General features: G+C 42.2%; 1 protein-coding gene across 4 annotated transcripts in view; it reads right to left on the bottom strand.

Moving 5' to 3' along the window:
• MYLK3 (myosin light chain kinase 3) overlaps positions 1–19,345 on the bottom strand; it is a 32,458-nt gene extending 13,113 nt beyond the window's left edge. The window contains exons 1-4 of one of the 4 annotated variants that reach the window (XM_048316674.1): positions 18,319–18,946; positions 3,816–3,881; positions 2,744–2,834; positions 1,116–1,554 (exon numbers count right to left, since the gene is read on the bottom strand). In XM_048316674.1, coding sequence (XP_048172631.1) covers positions 1,116–1,554; positions 2,744–2,834; positions 3,816–3,881; positions 18,319–18,342 — 620 coding nt within the window. In that variant the 5' untranslated portion in view covers positions 18,343–18,946. Of the gene's footprint in view, positions 1–1,115; positions 1,555–2,743; positions 2,835–3,815; positions 3,882–5,961; positions 6,759–18,318; positions 18,947–19,000 lie in introns of those variants that run through there. The other 3 variants (XM_048316670.1, XM_048316673.1, XM_048316672.1) reach the window with 3 other exon arrangements.
• Between the last annotated feature and the right edge of the window lie 1,842 nt (positions 19,346–21,187).

Here is a 21,187-nt window from a genome sequence, read left to right as displayed (position 1 = left end):
TTTCTGCACCTTTAACACCCTTGTGCTGTGCTGTGGATCTAAGCTGCTCTGGTGTGAGCTATGAGAGCAGCTGAACGCAGCTCTGAGCAAACACTTCCTCTGCTATCTAGACAAGCCTGAACTCAGTGGGACTCTCGGGCATTTCTCCAAGCTGGGGAACACAATGTTCCTTTGACGCCTCTGTGTGGGCTTACAAACTTCATTAGAAGTTGCATCCATTTTAGAGAGGCGTTTACCACTCTCATGTGACTTCACACTCCAAACCGTGACAGTACCCTGGGCAGGATGGCTGCAGCTGCCCCTGGGGTTTACTCCATCTTCTGCCTTCCAGTTACCTGCTGACCTCCCTCATCCCCCAGCCAAAATCTGGGGCTCAGACACCAAATTTGAACACATGAAACACAGAGAAATTCCCCACCCAACATCATACAAACACACGTAGGTGTGTATGGATGAGTGTGTCTATCACCCCCCCACACACATATATAAACCACTTTATAGCCACCCACCCAGACAGAGAAGGCATTAGCAGTTACAATCTGCTACAGAAGTTCCATTTATTGGGGTTTAGTTGGCAGGAGTCTTTTGGTTGAGGGGTTTTGTTGTTTTATGTTGTGTGGGTTTTTAAAAATTTAAATAAATGGGATTAAAATAAAATCCTAGATAAAGAATTCCAAGGAAAATGGACTATGAAGCACCTAAATGAAAAAATGAACAATCTTTAGATGACCAAGACACTGAAAACACTGAGGACAACAAACACAAGTTCTTTGGTTTTGTCATATACTAATAAATATCTCAAATTCCTTTCATCCCCAGCAATAAAGGAAGGACTAAGTGGTTTATAACTACTTGAGCTCCTCTGTTGTGGTCACCTTTCTATGTCAGTACACAGAATGCTGATACATCAAACCCCTCCCTCCCATCTGACTCCTGGGTTGCACAGAACTTTACACAGGGCCCCTTGAGCCTTCTGCCTTAACCCTCGTAAAGTCTCCCCACTCCTATCCCCTCATGCAGGAGCTGCCTCCTTTAATGGCCTGGCTTTCCTTCTTTCCCTTCTAACACATGAAAAGGTTTCAGGTCACACAGAAAGCTACCAACAAGGCCATTACCTGGTATGTGTCACTTCACACCCCGTGTCAGATATGGCCCGGGATGTGGAGGGCACAGCTTCCCGGGATGCCGCACTCGGTGCTGGAGGTTTGTTTTCATTCTTCCCCGGTTTCTGATGAACAAGCTGCCTGTGGCACTCATCAAGGCGTGGGGCTCTATCCACGTTCTGTGCTTTAGCAGGAGCATTTTGGCTGCCTGCATGATCTTGATGTACGAAGGGAAGACCATTGCGTTGATTCAAAGCTTTGACACCGACGTCCTTTTGCTGTGGAGAGCTCTTAGAGCTCTGTATGTTGCCAGCACTTTCTACTCCTTGCTGCTGTGCTGTCCTCTCTTTAAGCTGTGGTTTGGAATCAGCTTTGTGGGCTATAGCACTAGAAGAGTTCACCTTCTCACATGCTCCCTTGTTTTCATCCAGCTTTTTCACGCTTTTTGTCTCTGAATAAAATAATCCATTACTAAACTATCCTTGGCAAATGTGATGGTAAAACATAGAAAGAATAAAGCAACACACCTCTCAAAATAACCTACAGAGTTACACCTGAAAAGATAGCAAGAAACCCTCCAAAAGGTTTAAAATCCTTACACCCTCAAGCTCGAGATACTACTAATGCTCATGGCTTAAAACCAGAGATTTACCTGCTCTGTGGCTTTCCAGCAGTGTCACAGATTGAACTTGGATTCCTTAAAGCAAACGAAAACCTGCAAGGCTCAAGCTCCTTGTATCTAAAATCTGAAATCACTCCGTGGGCAAATATAACGGGTAGTTAAGGCACTGTAGATCCTGCAGGACCCCTCCTGATTCCAATACACCCTCTACCCTTTTAGAGACACACCCAGCATTCATCACCTTCCCATGACAATGGCTGTGACTATTAACATTCAGCATGCCCAGACCACCAGCAACCAAGGTTTGCTCACAACTCTGTGTAGCTTTTGAGTCAGAATTGTGACCATTTGCTTTGTTTTTGTCACTTCCAAAGCGATGAAGCTAAAAAGGAGATTGCCCATAATGCAAAGGATTCACTGACAATTTGTGAAGACAACGGCATGACAGGGCCTGCTCAACATCACATTCACCCCTGTTGCAACTCCACAGGCATTAATAATGGATGCAACAGGGCAATGCCCTGAGAGATGCACCCTAAATAGGAACCTGGCCCTGACATGCCAATGAAACTTGCTGATCAAAAAAAGATATTCCCAGTGTCAACACGTCCCTTTTACAGAGAGGGTGAAGAGGGGGGCTGCTTCAGATATATTAATGGAAAAGAACTTACTAGGTTTGCTATGTGATATGGCCACTATCTTCACAGTATCTCCAAACAAGCTCTGCTCTCTGAATTCAGCTCACCAAAACCCAACTCAAAAACCCCCACCTCTTCAGCTAAACAAAGGTGCTCCTTTTAATTTCTGTGTCTTCTAGCTTTTTGTGGTGCCTGATCCTGGGGATAAATCATCATGTGAAGGTGGTGAGAACAATTCTATTTTCCCAGTACTGAGGGGCAAAGTTACTCAGTTCCATTTGAGTAATTCAGGTAGTGGGAAATAGTAGGCTATTAATTTCCAGTTTGTCTGCTGTACATTCTAGAGTCAAAGCTTGTAGCATGCCTGGAGGGATACATACCTTCCAGAGGCTTCTTGCTTTCAGTCTGGGTTCCTCTGTTACTAAGCACATGCTTAGGTTTTGCACCACTCTCCTCAGACTTATCTTTGGCCTAAAAATGACAGGGGAACACAGAAATAACAGTTACAGCCGAGAGTGTCTATTTCCCACCAGGTTCCTCCAACTATGTAGGCATTCAGACTCTGTAACTTGGAAAGTAACATCTCTTAACTTATGAATTATTAGTCACTGCTGTGTTCACTTCCTTCTTCCAATCTCCCCCTGCCCTTGCAGGCAGGCATCCTTTTAAGACAACATAACACAGATTAATACATTAGCTCACTGCCTTCCAAAATTTTCACTGTCGTAGTTTTTGCCTCCTGTCATCTTTATTCCTATTGATTAACAAGTATGACATGTGAAACATGACACAGTAGAAAAAGAAATGCCACTGTATTTCTGTAGCTTTTTAGCTAGAGACAGAATGAAAAGTAATGTTTCTGAATGTATTTGTCAAAACATATTTGTCTCAAGGTATCTAAAAATTTATTATTTGACCTGATAGAGGTGATACCAAAAAAGAGCCTCTAGCTTTATGGTAACTCTTGTGTATGTACTTGACATTTCACATGTCACCTTTAGAATGATTAAAAACAGATTAAAAACGGAAGCAGATTTTTATTTTTAAGCAGTGTTTTTCCCCCAATTAGTTTGAGAGGTATTTTGTTATAGGACCACTAAAGACTTCACACAGCAATACATGTGAAATCAAATTACAACCGAACACTATTTAGCAAAAAGCATTACACAAAATTAGGAAAAGGCATAGTATTTCCTGTGGTTGGCATATAGTTAAAAAATCTAGTGATGAGCAGCCTCCTATCCTGATTTGTACAAGCAAATAAGCACCATGTAAAGTATTTCTGCAGGTAACTGATTACAAGACAGCTGCACATCAGCCCTTCACCTGTTAGTAAAAGCAGTTAAGGATTTCATGCACCAACCCTACAAATTGCACAGAGCCTCCCCATCTCCCCCTTCCCAAAAAAAAACTCAAAACACCCAAAGAGTAAAAGTAGGAAAAAATCATTACCCTTTTTATTACAGCTCTAAGCAAACCTGCAACAATGACCAGGGTGAACATTATTCTTGCACAATCCTACATGCAAAGAAAGCCTTGGGTAAGTGACAGTTTAATGCCAGTGTGTTTTTCTCTGGTTTTTAAGTAAGAAGTTAGAGGTTTGGAACATAAGAAGCTCAATTCATAGTCTTTTGTTGACTCCAACCCCATAAAACTTTTCCATAAGCATTCCCACGGCATCCCTGGAATGCTGTCAACAAACAGCTTCACCCAGAAATGCAAACACAGCCTCCCCACTCCCAGCCCATCCCAAGCCAGCCTGTGATAAGCAGCGCCCTGTTACAAACAGCAAAGGCTGGAAAGCAGGAACAAGCAGGCAGCAAGTTCTTTTTCTGTGCTCCCCCTGCAACTGTGGAGCTCTTTGGCCATGTCTGTGCTGCTACCACACAGCAGGCTGCAAAAACCAGACCCAAGTTAGCACATGGCTCAGCACAAGGTAATTTGTTCTTAAGTTCACCTGTGCTTTGCTCCACATTTTCCAGCCAGGTCACGTACACACACACAGAGCCTCACTAATTCGAGCCTAGTTCAGATATCACTCAGCAGTCTGTGATCAAAGCACAGACTTATCTTAAGGTCTTATAACTGACCTTACGCTCCAATTTCAAAAAGTGTTCATGACCAGAAACAAAAAAGGAGGACAATGATGGTCATATTGCAGTTTGCCATAAAACTGCTCACCCAGTACACCCTGACTGTTCTCCAACCAAGGCACAGGTTAGAGCCTGGGACACAGACCTCCACCCCATCCCAGCCCACCAGGTTGTCACCAGCAGGTCATCTCACCTCTCAATTTCTATCTGCCCATGCACAAAATCAAGCAAAGGACAGTATCTGTCTCCAGGCATTTTGCAGTGACTGCAGACAGTGACTGTAACAACACAGCTTTACCCAAAACATATGAGACTTTTCCATTTCTCCAAAAACCTGTAGAACTGAAGTTGGAACTGGAAGTATGAGCTTTATCCAGATTTTAGGTTGATAACTAATGCATGATTTATTGCTCTCAACACTCATTGAAGCACTTTATAAGTTCTTCTGTCTCCTAACAGCCAGCTCACTTTAGCCGCTGGCACTTAAAAAAGGGAGAGCACTGAAAGCCTGAAAAGTTACACTGGCATCAAGCACTGCCCTGTTCTTCTAAAGGGTTAGATGTACCTTCTCATCAAAACATTTTAGTTTTGGTAAAAAATATTTGGATTAAGATACAAATGGACATTTTCATTTGAGCTAAATTCTCCTTACTGTAATCACATCTCTACATACAACCAGATTCTTGGAATCAATAAACATATTCCAGCTCTTGCAGTTTTCCTCCCTTTTGTCCCCATGGTGGGATAGAAGCCATAGTGAAAAATGGAAACTCCCATTATAAAGAACTAATTCCAGATGCCTGTAACTTTTAAAAAACAAGGCTAATCTATTTCAAAATACCATATCAGTTAAGTATTGGCCTTGCTGTTTCTCCCTCCCTGTCCTCAATAATTAAGAAATGCTTAGGAACGGATGTCTGGGAACTTGCAAACACAAGAACTACTTGTTTTCAGGAGTGAACGATGTCAATGGAGTTGACGAAGTCACAGCTGCATCAAAAAAATGTAGCTAAGGACAACTAAGATGTCTAAGGACAACATAAATTTCTCAGTAACATGACCATAAGTCAGCACAGGTTTCAGGAACTGGTGTGGATTCAGAATTTGTGAATGAACAAAGAAATAGAAGCTTCTCTCAAAAAAAAAAAAAACAACCCAAACTTCTAGTATGTTACTCATTCTTTTCTCTGGGGCCTCAATTCAGTCACTAATTTGGGTGACATTGCTGAGCTCTGAGCACCGGTAGAAGCTGAATTTTCCTTTACAGTAGCAATCTCCTTCTCACACTCATTACAGGACTGCCCAGCACCCTTCAGGAACCTCAGACACTGTTTTGAGCTTGCTCCCTGCCTTAAGAGCCTTGCAATTTGAAGGTCCCAGCAGTAACCTGTAGCAGCAACATAGAAAAGAAATCTTGAATTAAACATCATGCAAGAGATTGACAGGAGAGCTTAAAGCCCTGCTATGTCATAAAGTGAAATGAAGAACAGTAAAACTAAACCAACCTCAACAGGGATTTCCAGCAGACTCCCCTTCTTCCAGGGCACAATGCCTTTGAGAATGAAATCCACTACTTTAGAATTTTTTAATACTTCTCCCACAAATGTAATAACTTTATCCAGGGTATCAACCCTTTTCTCTATCTTTGCCAGCCTCTCCTTATGCTTGGAGGCATCTAGCTGGGCAGCTTTCATCAAATTCAACACTTCTGAGCATATGCTCTGGACGTCAGCTTGGGCAGCACTGTCCGGTACCTTCAGGCCCTTTTGCATTGCATCTGTGTCATCAGGAGCTGCTCGGGATACTGTGAGCTTGTTACTGCCATTTCCTACATCAGCAATGCTTCTGTCAACTTGCTGCAGTTTGCCTGTCAGGTCTTCTTGGAAATGCAACAGTTTGTCCATCTTTTCATTCAAGAGATACAGTTTTTTGTCCACCGTACTTAAACTGCTCACTTTTGTAGGCTGAAACTTTGTCAGGGCGTTTCCCTCTGCGAGGTCCAAGCTCCCCGCAGACATTGTGTCCAGACAGCAGGAAGTCAAACAGATTAGGCTGGCTTTTCATTAAGCATAAATTAGAAAATGAGGCTCTGAAAGTTCATCTTCTTCAGCTATTCCTATACCAGACAAGCTCACTTACTGGAGTCACTAGAACGTATCATGAGATAGCTACTGCACAAAAGATTTATTTCTGTGTTATCTATTTCTTACTGTGGGCTTTCAATGATGGAGGCAACTTGGCACCAGACTATGTTTTCTTGTGCCTCCTTGACGTCACAAAACCATTTAAAATTCTTTCTCGAGTGGCTGTTGATAGGCAAGCATCTTAACAATGGCCAATGCCTGCACAGGCCTCTGGAGGGAGGGGAATTGTTTTCATGACCGATTTTAGTTCTGTGATAATGAAAAGGTGCTAGAACATTTCCCTTCATTAAACAGGAAAAACATAAAAGTAAATTGGCTGGCCTTGTGCTTCAGCTTGGAAGAATTCAGCTTTGTAGCATGGATGCAGAACACCCAGCATCAACACAGGGTGCTCTTTCAGTTGGCTGGCAGTTGAATTTAAAAATAGAGTACAATGACAATGATCTGAAATACGTATCTAGCACCAGCATGTCTTTGTCAACTGAAACTTCTAAAATTAAATCTTTCTCCCCGGTTATAAAAATGAACCAAGTTAAAAAAAAAAAAATCATTATGAAGGCACAGCAGAATTAGTCAAACTATTAGCAATGAAATCATTAAATCATAAATCTTAAACAATTTGTTACTGACTTGCTTTTCACTTCTGAATCACAACATATCTGCTACACAAATTACATTCCCTAGAGAACAGAAAGAGTCACTTCACACTGCACAGGCTCGACTGCCACAGCTCTGAATGCTTTAGAAACATTAATGAATGCACCCTTACAATACCACACAGAAGGGGAGTCAGTTCCCTGCCACAGAGGATGAACTGTGGCATCAAGAGAGAGCAGTCTGTCCCATGCCAGATGTGACACTGTAACACGACAGTGTCTGGTTTTCCCGGGTCCGTTTGTAGAGCAGGGAGGAGAACAGTGGGGAAACCCTGCTGCCACAGGAGTCCTGACAGCAAACAACAGCAAAGCCCCGGCCTTTGGGATACTGAGCATCCCTCTGTCTCCAGTCCCTTCCTCATTTTTTGTAAGGGGCATATGGAAAGAAAATGTCACTCTTAAAGTGAATTTCCTGTATGAGATAGGACATCCTAGACATTAAAATCCTTCCCACAGAGTAGCAGCAGCATTAAAATTACCCTCTCAAGACAATGTTGAGTCCTTGCCACTTCCATAAGACAAGAATTTTTACCTTTACAGTAAAAAAAGTGTTACATCTACCAAGGCCATCATATAATTATAGCCAACCTGGTGGTTCTGTGACATTTAGAGGCCAATAACCAGCTTTACCAAACACAGCAAAAGCTGTGAGACTTGGACTATTCATCACCTTCACGGGAGAGTTTGAATACCAAGCAATGACTTTAGAAGAAAAATTGGCATTTCATGCCATATCACTTCTCCTGACCAAAAAGGTATTTTAAAGTCACTGGTGGTGGGGATAGAATGGTGTAAGTTTTGTGATATCCCATACAACACAGTAAAATATACAGCTCTATCTTGAAGGACACTGGCAATGAATGCCTTGCAACTCTACTACTGCGTTTAAATAATGAGAGTTTTTAGCCAAATACCTCCAAGTAATTAATTCTTTCAAGCCTATAAACATGCTTGATGACAAAAGATAGAAACAACCAATATAATTCACTAAATCTAGAGTACCTGTTGAATGTTGTCCTCTTAGGAACAAAAAGAAAGTGGTAGAGTCATTAGAGTGTTGTATTTAAAGTCAGACAATGCAGAGCAAATACTTCAACAAGGAAACAGCCACAGAAAGTCATCCCCAACTGCACACTCAGAACTCAACTTGCCACCACCAATGTGCTATTCCAGGCACAGCACACGGCCAGGAAACCATGCAAGTACAACCAGCGAGCACAACTGGCCTCTGGGCATGCTTGGGGGCAAACAGGACTCCTTCAAAACCTGGAACTGCCTTCTTAGTTATTTAACTATTGAGAGCAAAAAGCATGAATGCTGCCCAATTGTTATTAACTAGTGTTATTATTCATGTAACTGCTGATTTAATCCTCCTCACATGCAATGGACTAGTGGTAAATGTTGTGTAAAGCAAAAAGTGGGGCTTCAAAAAAAAAATCCCATCCCTTTCTCCTCTGGATTCAGCCACACGCACTGTGTATTCCAGCTACATGGAACAGATGTCACCACCCAATAACTGCTCACACAGCGCACTTAGAGATGTTTGAGATAATGCTCTACAGAGAATTCTTGCTAAAAATATGCAGCAAATATTCCTTGCCAGTGTTGTCTGAGGAACAGGGAATATCCTGCCACAACTGCCTCCTACTCAGATACAGCTGTTTGACTTATTACACTACTTACATCAAACTGTGCATCCATAAACAACTGCAAAATTACAGATGGGTGAAGGACAGAGAAAGAAACCTCATTTGGACCAAAGTGAAAAGTTTTAAACATCTGTCACAAAGTTAAGGTCAGCTTTTCTTTTTTGTTTTCATTTTCTCCTCCACACTCTCCCCTTTTGCACTGCTGGCAAACACAAACAGAAAAAAAGGCTCTGGCAGGTCTAACAGTTTGTCTTGCCTTCAGGACGATAATACGTTGGGGTCTCCCCCCCTGCCATGTGGTCCTGGGAGAGGGGCCCTGGGGGGAGGCACGGTGTTTCCCTGCCCCTGGTCAGCCTCATTCCCCATTGGTTTTTTGTGCTCCCCTGCGTGGGCAGGGACCCTCAGTCCCGGGATTGCAGCAGTTCCTCAGCAGATCCTCAGCCATGCGGCTGGGGAAATAAACATCTCTGAAACATCTAGCAGGAATCTGTCCATAGATATTTCTTTTCCACGGGGCTCGTTGTCTGATACACGTGTTGGCAGTATCCCCACTGTAACAATAATATGCTCAAATACTGGCAAAAACCCTTTTATTCCTTTTGCTTTGAATTACAATAGCAGGCAATTGTTGTTCAGAACATTGATTTAGTGCCCAGTGTTCAGATCTTGCTTGAGCAGCCTGGAGAGAGTATTTATTTCCATTGCCAGTCCCAAGCCTTTCAACAGTTACCAAAAAATAAGGGAAAAATCCTAAAATGCCCGACATCACAAAAAAGCACAGCTGTTGTGACAAGTGCCACAGCCTATTAAACTCACTTTTTCTTTGTGAGGAGCTACTGCTTATAATGACATTTTGCACTTAGATACCACAACACACGGTGCTTCATCTTCAACCCCCAAATTTCACAGTGTGTTGTATGAACAACAAATACCAGGGAATGCTGCAGGACTTCTGCAGAGAGCAGAGCTATGCTCAGTCACCCCAGCTGGCATTGCCAAAACTGGTTGGTGACCCACAAGACTCCATCCCAGTCTGGATGTAACTTGAACAAAGTTTCTGATGACCATTGGTCTCCTGAGGCTTCCTGTTCATTTCTTCCAGGCAACAAAAAACGAGCTCTGGGATCTGAAGTGCGCAGGCAACTGCCTTGATTCCATTGTCTGCTGAACTGAACTCTGATCCCTTTAGAACACCTCCAAGGTATCAGGTATCTCAGGAATGCAGAGAAAAGGAACACACATGCTGGAGAAACAGAACTACAAGTGACCTTGAACCAATGATGCCAAAGAGACTTCTATTCTCAAGGGGGAGAAGAGTTTATTCCTCTTTGGCTCTCACCTCACACACACTCTCCCAGTTGTGAGAGAGAGGTGTCAGAAAACAAGAGAAAAAGTCACATTTAACCATAGAAAATCTATCATATAGCAGTTTAGTTACAGTTCCTCCCTGCTAAGTCTGACCAAAAGGAAGGAAAAAATCCTCAGACATGGAGTGAATAGAAAACAAGAAGTAAAAAAAAAAAAAAATCTACACCATGTACTGAAGTGACAGCAGAGACTTATACCCCAAACAAGAAATGTCACAGAGGTTAAAACCAGCTGCTCAAACAGATCATCTCATTAGATTGTTGCATTGCTTCCAACAACATTGTAAAACTGGAGATGGCTGACAATACATAGGAAAATGAAAAAATAACTTTTTATATGGCCTATAAAAAGCCAAAACTTAATAGAGAACTTAAAGGCTTTGGGGAAAGTTTGCAGTGCAACAGAGTTCTAAGAAGATGGAGAACTCAATGTGGCAAAACATCAGGAGCTCACAAAAGGAATAGCCAAAGCAAATAAGCTCAGAGCAATCTGGCTACATCTGATAAACACTGCTCAGGCAGAAAAAAAAAAACACAACAAAAAACCTAGCAAATATCTTTTACATATTTAGAAACCAGATTTCAGCTTTTTCAAGTTATAATGAAAATCTACTTAATCTACATCTAATTGCTGCAGCTCATTAACATAAATTTCCTACTTTTCCCCCCAGCAGATGAAAGGGTAACTGAACCTTTCTAGGGTACCTAAATTTTTGAAACATTAAACCTAGTTTCTCATGAACAGCACAGAAGGTAAACTTTTTATATCCACAGGGTAATGGTGCAGCAACAGACCAATTCTCACAATGGCAAATACAAAAGAGGCATTGGCTCTAACTCAGAGGAATAACTTCCAAAGGCAGGATATGCCATACAGCCTGGATAAATCCATCTAGTCCAATGGTTGGCTTTCCTGCTGGGACCAGATCACCCCGGGAACTGGGCCATACCAGCTTTAGAAGGCCAAGAAACCCACATTTAATGTACCACTCATGTCACTGTTGGTTGAAATCCACCTGCCCAGTAAAAGGATCTGTGGAACACTATTGGTATCCCCAAGTGACCCTGGCATGATACAACTCAATATTATCTCTGTCACAACATGACTGTGGTGCCAGGTACACTCAATCTTAGCCACCACTGTAGAAACTTGGGGTTTCTATGTATTTAATGACAGAAAGCTGATAACACAGTAGATTAGGAAATACCCTTGCAAGTCCTGACTTCCTCCCCCACTTCCATTTCATTATTTTTCAGACAACTGAATCTAAGGAAAAATCTCCAGGCAGCAGCACAGCTAAGGATAGGTTACTGAACCCCAGATCATGTGCACTACTGTAATGCATCTCAGTCAGGCAGCTGACAGCAGAGAGCTGAACAGATCAATTATGACATTTCATTTACATCAAAGTGATGAGATTTCTAGATAACACTGTTTACCATTTGCCTGCAGTCCTTCCACCAGGTTACTCTGCCTCTCAGGAGGCCAAAAGTGCACCTGTTGTCCATCCACATTCACTCACTTGACCCCAGAGCTTATTCTCACCACCAAGTCTGTTACTCACAGAAACATTAAGAAGCTCATTACTTTGAATTTTCATCCTTTCAATTTATTTTCTTTTTAAGCAGCTATTAAACTATTTAACTAACTTGGAGCAGAAGAGTGGCAACTGAGAATGTTTCCCTGGGATAGTGGTAAGGATTCATGCTCCCACTCCTCCACACCCTCCAACAACGACCTCTCCTCTGAAAACTGAACAAAAAAGTCATGCTGTTCCTGCTTTCTCTGAATTTCAGCAGTTTTATATCTAATGCAGTCAGTTCCTCATAAAGCCTGCTGATTTAAAGCCACAAAAGCTTCCCTAGGATTCAAGAAGCATCTTATTTACAAGATGCTTTCTCAGTACTACTGGGAGCTCAGCAGAGAGCCCTGAGGCCCACTTGACACCTGCCAAATGCTCTTGTGTCAATGGCAGTTTGCTCAGGTACAAGTAATTCTAAGTCAGTAGGGATCTGCCACAACACAGAAGAGTAGCCCTGGCTGTGCAGTAATGCCAACAGGAATAAAATCAGTAAAAGGAAATTCTTGTCACGGAAGCAATGGGATAGGGCTCTCATGATAGACATATAGGGAACATACCTGTTGCATAAGAAGGGGTTATTACTAGACAGTCAACTTTTCTGGAAAACAAACTTACATAATCCAGAGTTTGCTCCAAAACACATTAAAACCAGTACAATTGTTCTTGCTGACTTGAAATTTGACTGGCTTCAAATCAAATCCCTCAGAAAAGCCTCTGCTTTGCCAGCAACATGCTTTTGTTTGAGAAGATGAAAATCCCCTAACTGCACTGTGCTTTCTGCACTTCTGCTCCCTTCCTACTTCAGGAGATCTTTTTAGCTTCAAATCTGAAAAAAACCAACAAGAATGCACACTCAGAGCTGTACTAACTTGTTAATCATTTCCATGTTGTAACCATCATTTCCAACTTCACCTTTCCCACCACCATGACTGACAATTGTTGCAAGAATATATTACACTACTTTATTTGCTTCTCCACTTAAATTCCCATGGTTAAAAGGCAAGAACTCTGTCCTCCAGCCCCCCCCCCCCCCGCCCTTCATGGATACTGACTGAGGTATCATCACCTCGAGCACAATTTTACACTGCAGTGGTTTAGGTCTTTGACAGGTAAAACACACAAGCACCTCAAATCATGCTGGATTGCACTGGAATTAAGTGATGGAAGTGTTCACAGGCAGCCTTGCAATAGGCAGCCTCCAGCCTCCCAAACCATCCGACTGGACTCCAGCATGCCTTGGCTACTGCCCCACACCCTTGGAAACTCCTCCCAGGTGGAGCTTACAAAAGCAGTTGCTGCCATCATGTCGGGCCTTGTGTAAGCTGGAGCCTCAGTCACTGAATTTTTTCTCTCACGTTCCCAACTGTGGTACAACAAGCACCAAGCACTGTGGTCACTGCTCCTTGCTAATAATGGTCTTTACAGGACCTTAACAGCACAGGGATTTTTTTAAGTAAGAACACTCTTTGACATTTCTACTCCCCACTAAAAACCAAAACACGATGTTAAGGAAATTCTAGATCAAGTAAATACTTATCTGCCCTATAATGAAGTCTGTTATGTGCTGTATTCACCTGCTGATTTAGATCTGGCTGATATTTTGCTTTGACATCATTCACAAAGACAGGAATAACCATCAGTTCAGGCTTAGTCTAGACACAAACTACTTTGAAAAAGATTCAGAATAAAAGAGTTTGTGTACAAAAAGCAGTGGTTTTGCAAACTCTTCTCAGTAATTAAAAGCTCAGATAGAAGCCACTTGCTCTCCTTCAGGTGAATGTTTCAATGTCTGGCAAAAAGCAGAGAAATTGCTGCATCCATCTGTGAAAAACATCTCCAGCTAAACTTAACAGTAGTTTTCACCAGGTTGGAAGAAGTATACAGGAAACAAACAAAAGAATGTGATCTACAGAAAAGCTTGCCTATAAGAGCATTATATCACATGCCAGTGGAATTGCAGAAAGCAACTAACAACAGGAATCAAGCTTCTCAGAGCAAGGAATGAGAAAGCAATTTTTAAAGTTTATCTCTGTAAAGCAGATAGCTTAAGAACAGCTGGGTGTGAATGAGAAGCCTTGAATTAGGGCTCCAGGGGTATGATTAGCACAGTGATCTATTTTTACATCTGAGGTTAGTATCTCAGTACAAATATCCAGTAAAAACAGAAATCCAGAGCACATTTGGTACAGCCATTTCCACTCCCAAAACACTAAGTACCCCCCCAGTGCCTCTCTGCAAGGCTTCTATCAGGACTCAGGAAGTTTTGCTTCTGAATCACCTTGTTACCTTAAATCAGCCGTCTACAGACTCCAGAGTATGAATTTTCCTCAGCTACACAGACATTTCTCTGCACTCATAGGAGGCTCCTGAATTAAAACTAATAAATCATCGATTTTGGAATTCTGCTATTAGATCTCCAGCTGCATTGCAGAGACAGCTGTAGTGTAAACGCAGACACACTGATTATCAGTGCTAGACTACAAAAACAGCCCCAAGTCCTGGCACCATAAAGCCAAAAATCACTCAGAGGAAAGCAAGCAAATAACAGTGCTGATAAAAGATCCAGGATATAAATTGTTTGGATTTCATATTAGTTGATACCATGAGTATTTGTCACTAACAGGTAGTAGGGCAGTGCCAGCCAGAAATCCAATTACAGCACAAGATCCTCTCAGTGCAAGAAATTAGGAGAGGAGTTAAAACACAGGGCTGGATGCTGGAAAATACTGCAGCAATATTCCGCAGAGAGGTTAAGCAAGTTACAGCTGGCAAGAGTCTCTTCATACAGTCCCTGAAAACAGTGAAATACCGGGGCCTCTTGCTCTTGTTCCACCACAAAAGAAGAAAAGGGAAAATTCTGACAAAGTTTGTCTAAACTGAATCCAGTGAAAAGTGGATTCTGTGCTGACCATAACACAGATAAAAGTGCCCACAAAAACAAGCTCCGAGGCCCACAGCAATGACTGGCAGCTTTCTACCTGCCTTACCAAGACAAGCCATCCCTGCTGGCCATGGTGACAACTGCCTCATGCAGTGGGATGACCCACAACCATTTGGTAGCTTGTGCCAGTGTTTTCTGGCCCTAAACCTGATAATTCTGCATAAAGCAAACCCAGAAACAAGAAAGTCGGTCAGTCATCAAATCTGTAGCAAACTGTTTTCTTTTTATAGCAAGACAGGTCAAGGAAGATGTGATTCAAGCTGTGCTGATTCCTAAAGAGGTGCTGAGAATTAACCAGAACCCTGAAGCTTCCTACACTGGGCTCCTGGGGACTTCAGCTGAAACTGGGAACAGGAACCCACCAAGAAAACTTCCAGAACAGAGTCATTTATAGAAAAAGGGCAGTTCTTTTCAACTCTACCCAGCCCCATACAATATCAGTGAACACGCAATGACAGTGCTGGCAGGAATCAGGTCTCTGAAGGGAAGCATTGGGGACCTGAAATCAGAAGTATGCCTAAGATGGGTCAGTCAGAAAGCATATGGACTGCTCAAGCCTGAACAACAAAACAAGGACACAAATGAGAGAGTGAAAGGTGAGCCACAAATATAGAAGACAACAGCAGGAGGACCTGTTAGCTCCTGCTGTCTCAATTCAGCCATGGAGAAGGTGAAAACAAACCTGGATTGTAATGTCAGAGACTATATATAGTTTACTACTTTAGTTTCTGGGATATGAACTGTCTGAAAGGATACTCAATAGAGTATATTTAGACTGCAGACCACTATGGTGCAAAATTTAAATTGGAGCACGTGACATCTTCCTCTTGAGTTCCCACAAAGCTTGGGGAAACAGCGTTAACAACTGAGCTGGTCAGAAAGTTTTCAATCATGTATTTTTCTAAAAGTCCCAAACCTTCAGAATGGCTTCCTTCTTCCATTCATTTCTTTCAGTCTGTCTGCCTGTCTGCGAGCTCTCCACAGCAGTGTGCACACAGCCTGCCAAGAATCTGGACCCTGGGAGGGCTGTTTGGGCCCTGCAGTACATGAACTGTCCAGAGCCTGGATCCCAGAGCTGCTCTGCTGAGGAGAGAGAGGAGTGACTTCCCAGGTAAACAGGAGCCTGAACTGCAGGTACCAAGGCCTGGTCTCCATCAGCAGCTCTGCTGTCCAAGCATCCACAAAATGGGAGACAACTGTTTAAAGAGATTAAAGCAAAGGTAATTGTTGCACAGTGCAAGACATTTGAAAACAATCACACGAAGTTCAAGGTGTGAACCAACACTACCTGAGGAGTTCCAAATAATTCTACACATGACTCAGAAAAAATAACTCTGAGTATGAAAAGCAGCAAGATATTAGCCCCTCCAAAAAACCCCCACAGAGTGGGATGCATACCCCCCCCATAAACATGACTGAGGAAAGGAGCATCAAGATTAATTTATGTGAATGACTAGGTAACTTCAAATATCTCATTAAGTGTCTGTGTCCTAGTTAGGTCCAGCAAGTCAGCAGAAGAAAGACAGCATTGCCACCAAGGCTAAAAGGATTGATGTAGGTGAACATCAAAGCTGTTCAGTTCTGAAAGGAAAAGCCTGAAGGAAGTACAGGCGACTTGATCTTCAGGCACATGTTAGAACACTCCTATCACTGCCTCTCCTAAGAGCCCAATTAATTTCAGAGACAAAAAATGCCTCATCTTATTGCTTGAGCACCGATTTCCCCCTCCACTGTACCTCTGAGCAATAACAGAGTTGCAATCAATCTGTAAAAACATGCAGGGCACTGTTACAGAGCTGCCTGGGGTTGTGATCCTTCCACAACAGCCCAGTCAGCTGAGCCAGCCCCTTGTTGGAGCAGCAGCAGGCAGATCCCCAGGTACTGCACCAGGAGACTCCAGCCCACAAACATGCAAACAACAGGTTCCCCCCTGCAACTACCGACATCAAAACTGTACACACACCCAGCAGATCCTGCTGGGACAGTCTCAACCCTGACCTGTAGGCTGGCACTGGGAGAAGAGAGCTCTCACTAGGGTTAATGTTAAACTTACACATTAGAGAAGTTCTCACCAGCTTTACTGAGAATTGCACATGTGGTCCAAGACTATTCATCCTTATATGTTCTCTGCTGGTCACATCCTCCAAAAGCATCCTTCCCTTTGCAATGTTCCATGAATTTGAGTACTAGCTTTGTGAACAAAACAAAGAATGATTTTCCAAGAGATAAACGTAATGAGTTTGGTAAATTGGCCAGAGCGATGTAATCCAATGTGAGACATCCAAAACAAAGTTGGTTTTGATTGTTAGTGCACTGAGAACAAGGAAAACCAATGAATCAAACTAAATCTAAGACAACTTTTACCCGTGGATAACTTTTACCTTAATGTGCTTCCAGAAGACAAGCACCATTATCACTAATTTTACGGAAAAGGAAATTGAAGTAATGAGTATCAAAGAATTACTCAGTCACCCAACAGATCAATTACAGAGAAACGAGACATTCTGAATCTCATTATAGTCTTCATTGCAAAACACTAACTCTGATCTGCACAGAGCCAAGCCAGAGAATGCTATGGAGACAGATAACTGCAGTACTGACTTATTTTCCCCCAAGACACGACTAGTCAAAAAAACCCTGGCTCATTTGTTTTTATGGTTCTAGGGCCACCTTCTGTAGTCCTTCTGAAAATATCTTCCATTTGCACTCCTTCAGAAAAAAGCAAGAGAAAATTGCATGTATTTCAGGCTGTTTATTACCTTTAACAAAAAGCTGAACACAAACAATTTAAACACATCATTATCTCTTCAACATGAGGAACAGATGAGTAGTATATTCAAATTAATAGACCAAAATGTTTTTCTGCTATGTTGCCATAAATAGACAACAAAGCATGCAGTCACTGGGATATGAAAGGTGTCTGGTCTTCTGAGCCATTCTGTTTCTTATGTAATATATGATAAAAAAAAATCATATTATACTCTTGGCTATTAAATCCACTACATGTCATTACATTAGAGGAATTTAAGACTTTGAAACAATATCTTACTTTTTGAAATTAGTAGAAATTTTGTCCTTTCTTCAACCGAGCCAGAATTTGGTTTATTGCTGTTGATTTAGTTCATTTACTCCACTGGCTCTTTAAAACACAAAGATAATTACAAATACAAGCTCTTTAAGAAAACCCATTACAGCTGTTATTGAACAAAATACATGAAGAAATCCTTTCTTCAAAATTTTGAAAGAGAACAGTTTTAAAAACCCCACAACAATTTGATCTATTCTAATTTAAAATGCAACTACTACAATTATTTTTTTTTAATTTCTTGAAAATTATTATATGTACATGGAATTCTTTTTAAAGTTGCTTAAGTACATTTTCTGCTACTGATCTTTTCAGCAGCTCAAAAAGTAGGTAAATGCAAACAAGCTGCTGAAACCTAGACTTCCTACCATGGTAGCAACTAAAACTGAACTTCACAGGTAGCTTGAAAATACAGTGGGTTTTAATGAGTAGCTTACAAAGGTAGAAAAGCAGATTCCCATTCTCTCTTCCACCAGTGGCGTCTGCACGTCTCTCTGCGCTTACAGGGTCTGTGCTCTGCCCATCAGCTGAAAGCTTTGGACACAGCTCTCTTTTGCTTTGTTCCCTCAGACCTTTGCACAGTGGGGTTCTGATCTCACAGCTTTCCAGGACTACCCCAGAGCACCCTTTGAAGCACTGAGTGCCCACCGCTCAAGGTGATTACACTGCTTTTACCACAGGTCAAATGGGCTAATGCAGAATTTGGCTGCTCATTAAATCACCTCAGTGTCAGCCTGCCCAACAGAGTCGTTGTCTTAAAACTCACATATGTCACATATATGACAACCAAAGCAAAAAGCTGTAACAACCAACCTCCACATCACGTGAATGTCAGTCTGCCATCCTATACAACAAATATTCCAGTCAGAATTAAAGTTTTAATATGCCAAGGCTCTCATGAAAAGTAAATTTATTTACGAAGGCAAAGCCGCAGTCATCATTTCAGAAACACCTCCTTGACACTGGCAGGTGTTCTGCAAGCCAACAGGCTGCACAACCTGGCCAAGAATGTCAGACACACAGAGCATGTTATAAAAGGCACAGAAACCAAATCTGTGCCATCCAGAAAGTTTTCACTTTCAAACCAGGTTTACAATAAAGCACTAAGGAGTCCCTTACCGTAAATCTCTTTATGTAATCAGAAACACAAAATCCTCCCATGCTCAAACGTAGGGATCTGTGCAGGGCAGATTCTTGATATAAAGTCCCCATTCTGTTTGGCTTGTCTGGTGGTCACCCTGGTAGCCTGCAGCCTTTTACTGAATAAAGCTGCAGAGTCTCCCTGGATCTTGCTAGAATTCTGCTTGCATGATAAACCAGGCATTTCATCTTATCTGACACTACACCAGGCATTTCAATCATTTCACTGCCTTATCAGCAGTACTAAGTTCTATCCATATCCCAGCAGTTCACTTCCTGAATCACCGATAACAGATACTCCAGGGCACGGAAACAATACAAGATGACAGCCAGACCTCTGGCGTCACTGAACAGTCCCTTCTTTGCATTTCTTTGTTCCTTCGCTGATTTTCATCCAATTTTACTTTGCTTTAGCTGTAACTTAAGGACAGCACCTTGGCTTCAGCCAAGCAATGACAAGACTGCCATTTATCCAAGTGCTATTCTGTTTTTCAGTGACACTGATAACTGCTGCAAGTTATTTGCTTCAACACAACGGGAATATTACACATTGGGAATTTCTTGTGTTTCCAATTTCTTTAGCACAGGAATTGAGGGAACAGTGGATGGACACAAAAGGACCATTCAGGAGGGTTCATCCTCCATCAGAATTCACATACCTATTTATGCCTTAAGCGCTGTTTCTACACCTGATGCTATGCACACAGAGCCATTCACTTCAGTCTGTAAAACACCTTACCTACTTACACAAGTGTACATTGCCATGAAGTCCATGTAGGCATATTTGTGAAGCCCTAGATCTAGGATCTTTTAATTTTTTTCTACCTACACAGTTAAATATACAGCCACAATGCACCCAAATTATGTTTCTCGTGCATTTGGTCCTCAGCTAATGAATTCCTTTTTATTTTGCCCTGTGTAAAATACATTTTCTTTTAATAGAGTTCTGACCCGTAAGTTTGTGTCCATGGAGGACAAATATACAAAGAGAACAGATACCAACATGCTGGATGACCTAAGAAGGAAATAAGTTCTAGAGAAGTAGAAGCAAATCTGTTTTCAGTTTTAATCTGTGCCTTCCTTTCCCACTTAGCCAACAAGCTGTAATAGAATTATCTCTGATTACAAGCTGCAAGCGATCTAACATTAAGCTGAATCCATGAGGCATGGGTACACAAAATGACAGCCTCTCACTATGGCCCTGCCTTTGAGCAGGTGGACAAGCACCTCAGGCAGCCGGCCCAGGGCCTGCCATGGGCCACGTCTTCACTGCTTCAATCACAACAGAAGTGCGTTCTACCACAGGATGGGTGCACGTGCACTCTCCCCTGAAACAATCAGGTGAGCAATGGAGATAAGATACTGTACCTTAATCATTATGATCTAAGAGATGTCAGGTCCAGAGGTGTGGGTACAGAGCTGGCTGCCCCTCTCACAGCAAAAACAAGTGTTGTGTTTCCAGCTGGGTTTGTATAGCAAAATAACAAATATGCTGTTAAAAAACAGAATGAAACCAACATAAGTACAGACAAAACTAGAAACAGGTGAGGAACTCTTGCAGGGCCAAAGCCATGGAGTACATGGCCATGCTTGCTCTGCTGCATTTTTTACTGCCAGGCAGGGAATGTTTTTCAGGCTAATCAACAAACAAGTGAACAGGGGTTGCCTGGAGTACAGGATGACTTGAGCACAGCTCATACAGGCGAGATAGTTCTACCAAGATGCTGAAAGTGTAACATTCTGCTTAAGGGATATTAGGCAACCTGAGGCTGCCCCAGATGCTGGACTTAAACCTCCAGAAATGTGAGACCAGTCTCAACTGTCAGACCCCTGCATAATTCCTAACTCCTTTTTTGTGCCTTGGCTTTCCCACCTGTAAAACAGAGTTAAACCTTTCCTAGCTCATAGAATATTTTCATAGCGTTAATATTTATTATTACCATTCTGCCCTTTAAAAGGGCAAAACTAAACCATAAATTCTAGGTCAAAACTGCCCCAAAATTTTTAAGACACATGAGCTTGGTGTATGCAGTGGCACAGGAATACTGGTGCCCTCTGAGTTGAAAGCCCTGCCCCTGCTGCCGAGCCGTTCCACATGGAAAGGGCACAAATGCTGCCAGCCTTGTGGCAGCACCTGAAGCAGCATTCCTGGTACTGGGAACACCA

The sequence above is a fragment of the Corvus hawaiiensis genome, chromosome 12, assembly GCF_020740725.1.
Source record: "Corvus hawaiiensis isolate bCorHaw1 chromosome 12, bCorHaw1.pri.cur, whole genome shotgun sequence".
Lineage (NCBI taxonomy): Eukaryota > Metazoa > Chordata > Aves > Passeriformes > Corvidae > Corvus > Corvus hawaiiensis.
Note: the sequence above shows the minus strand (reverse complement) of the source record. Positions and strands in the feature narration are given on the sequence as shown.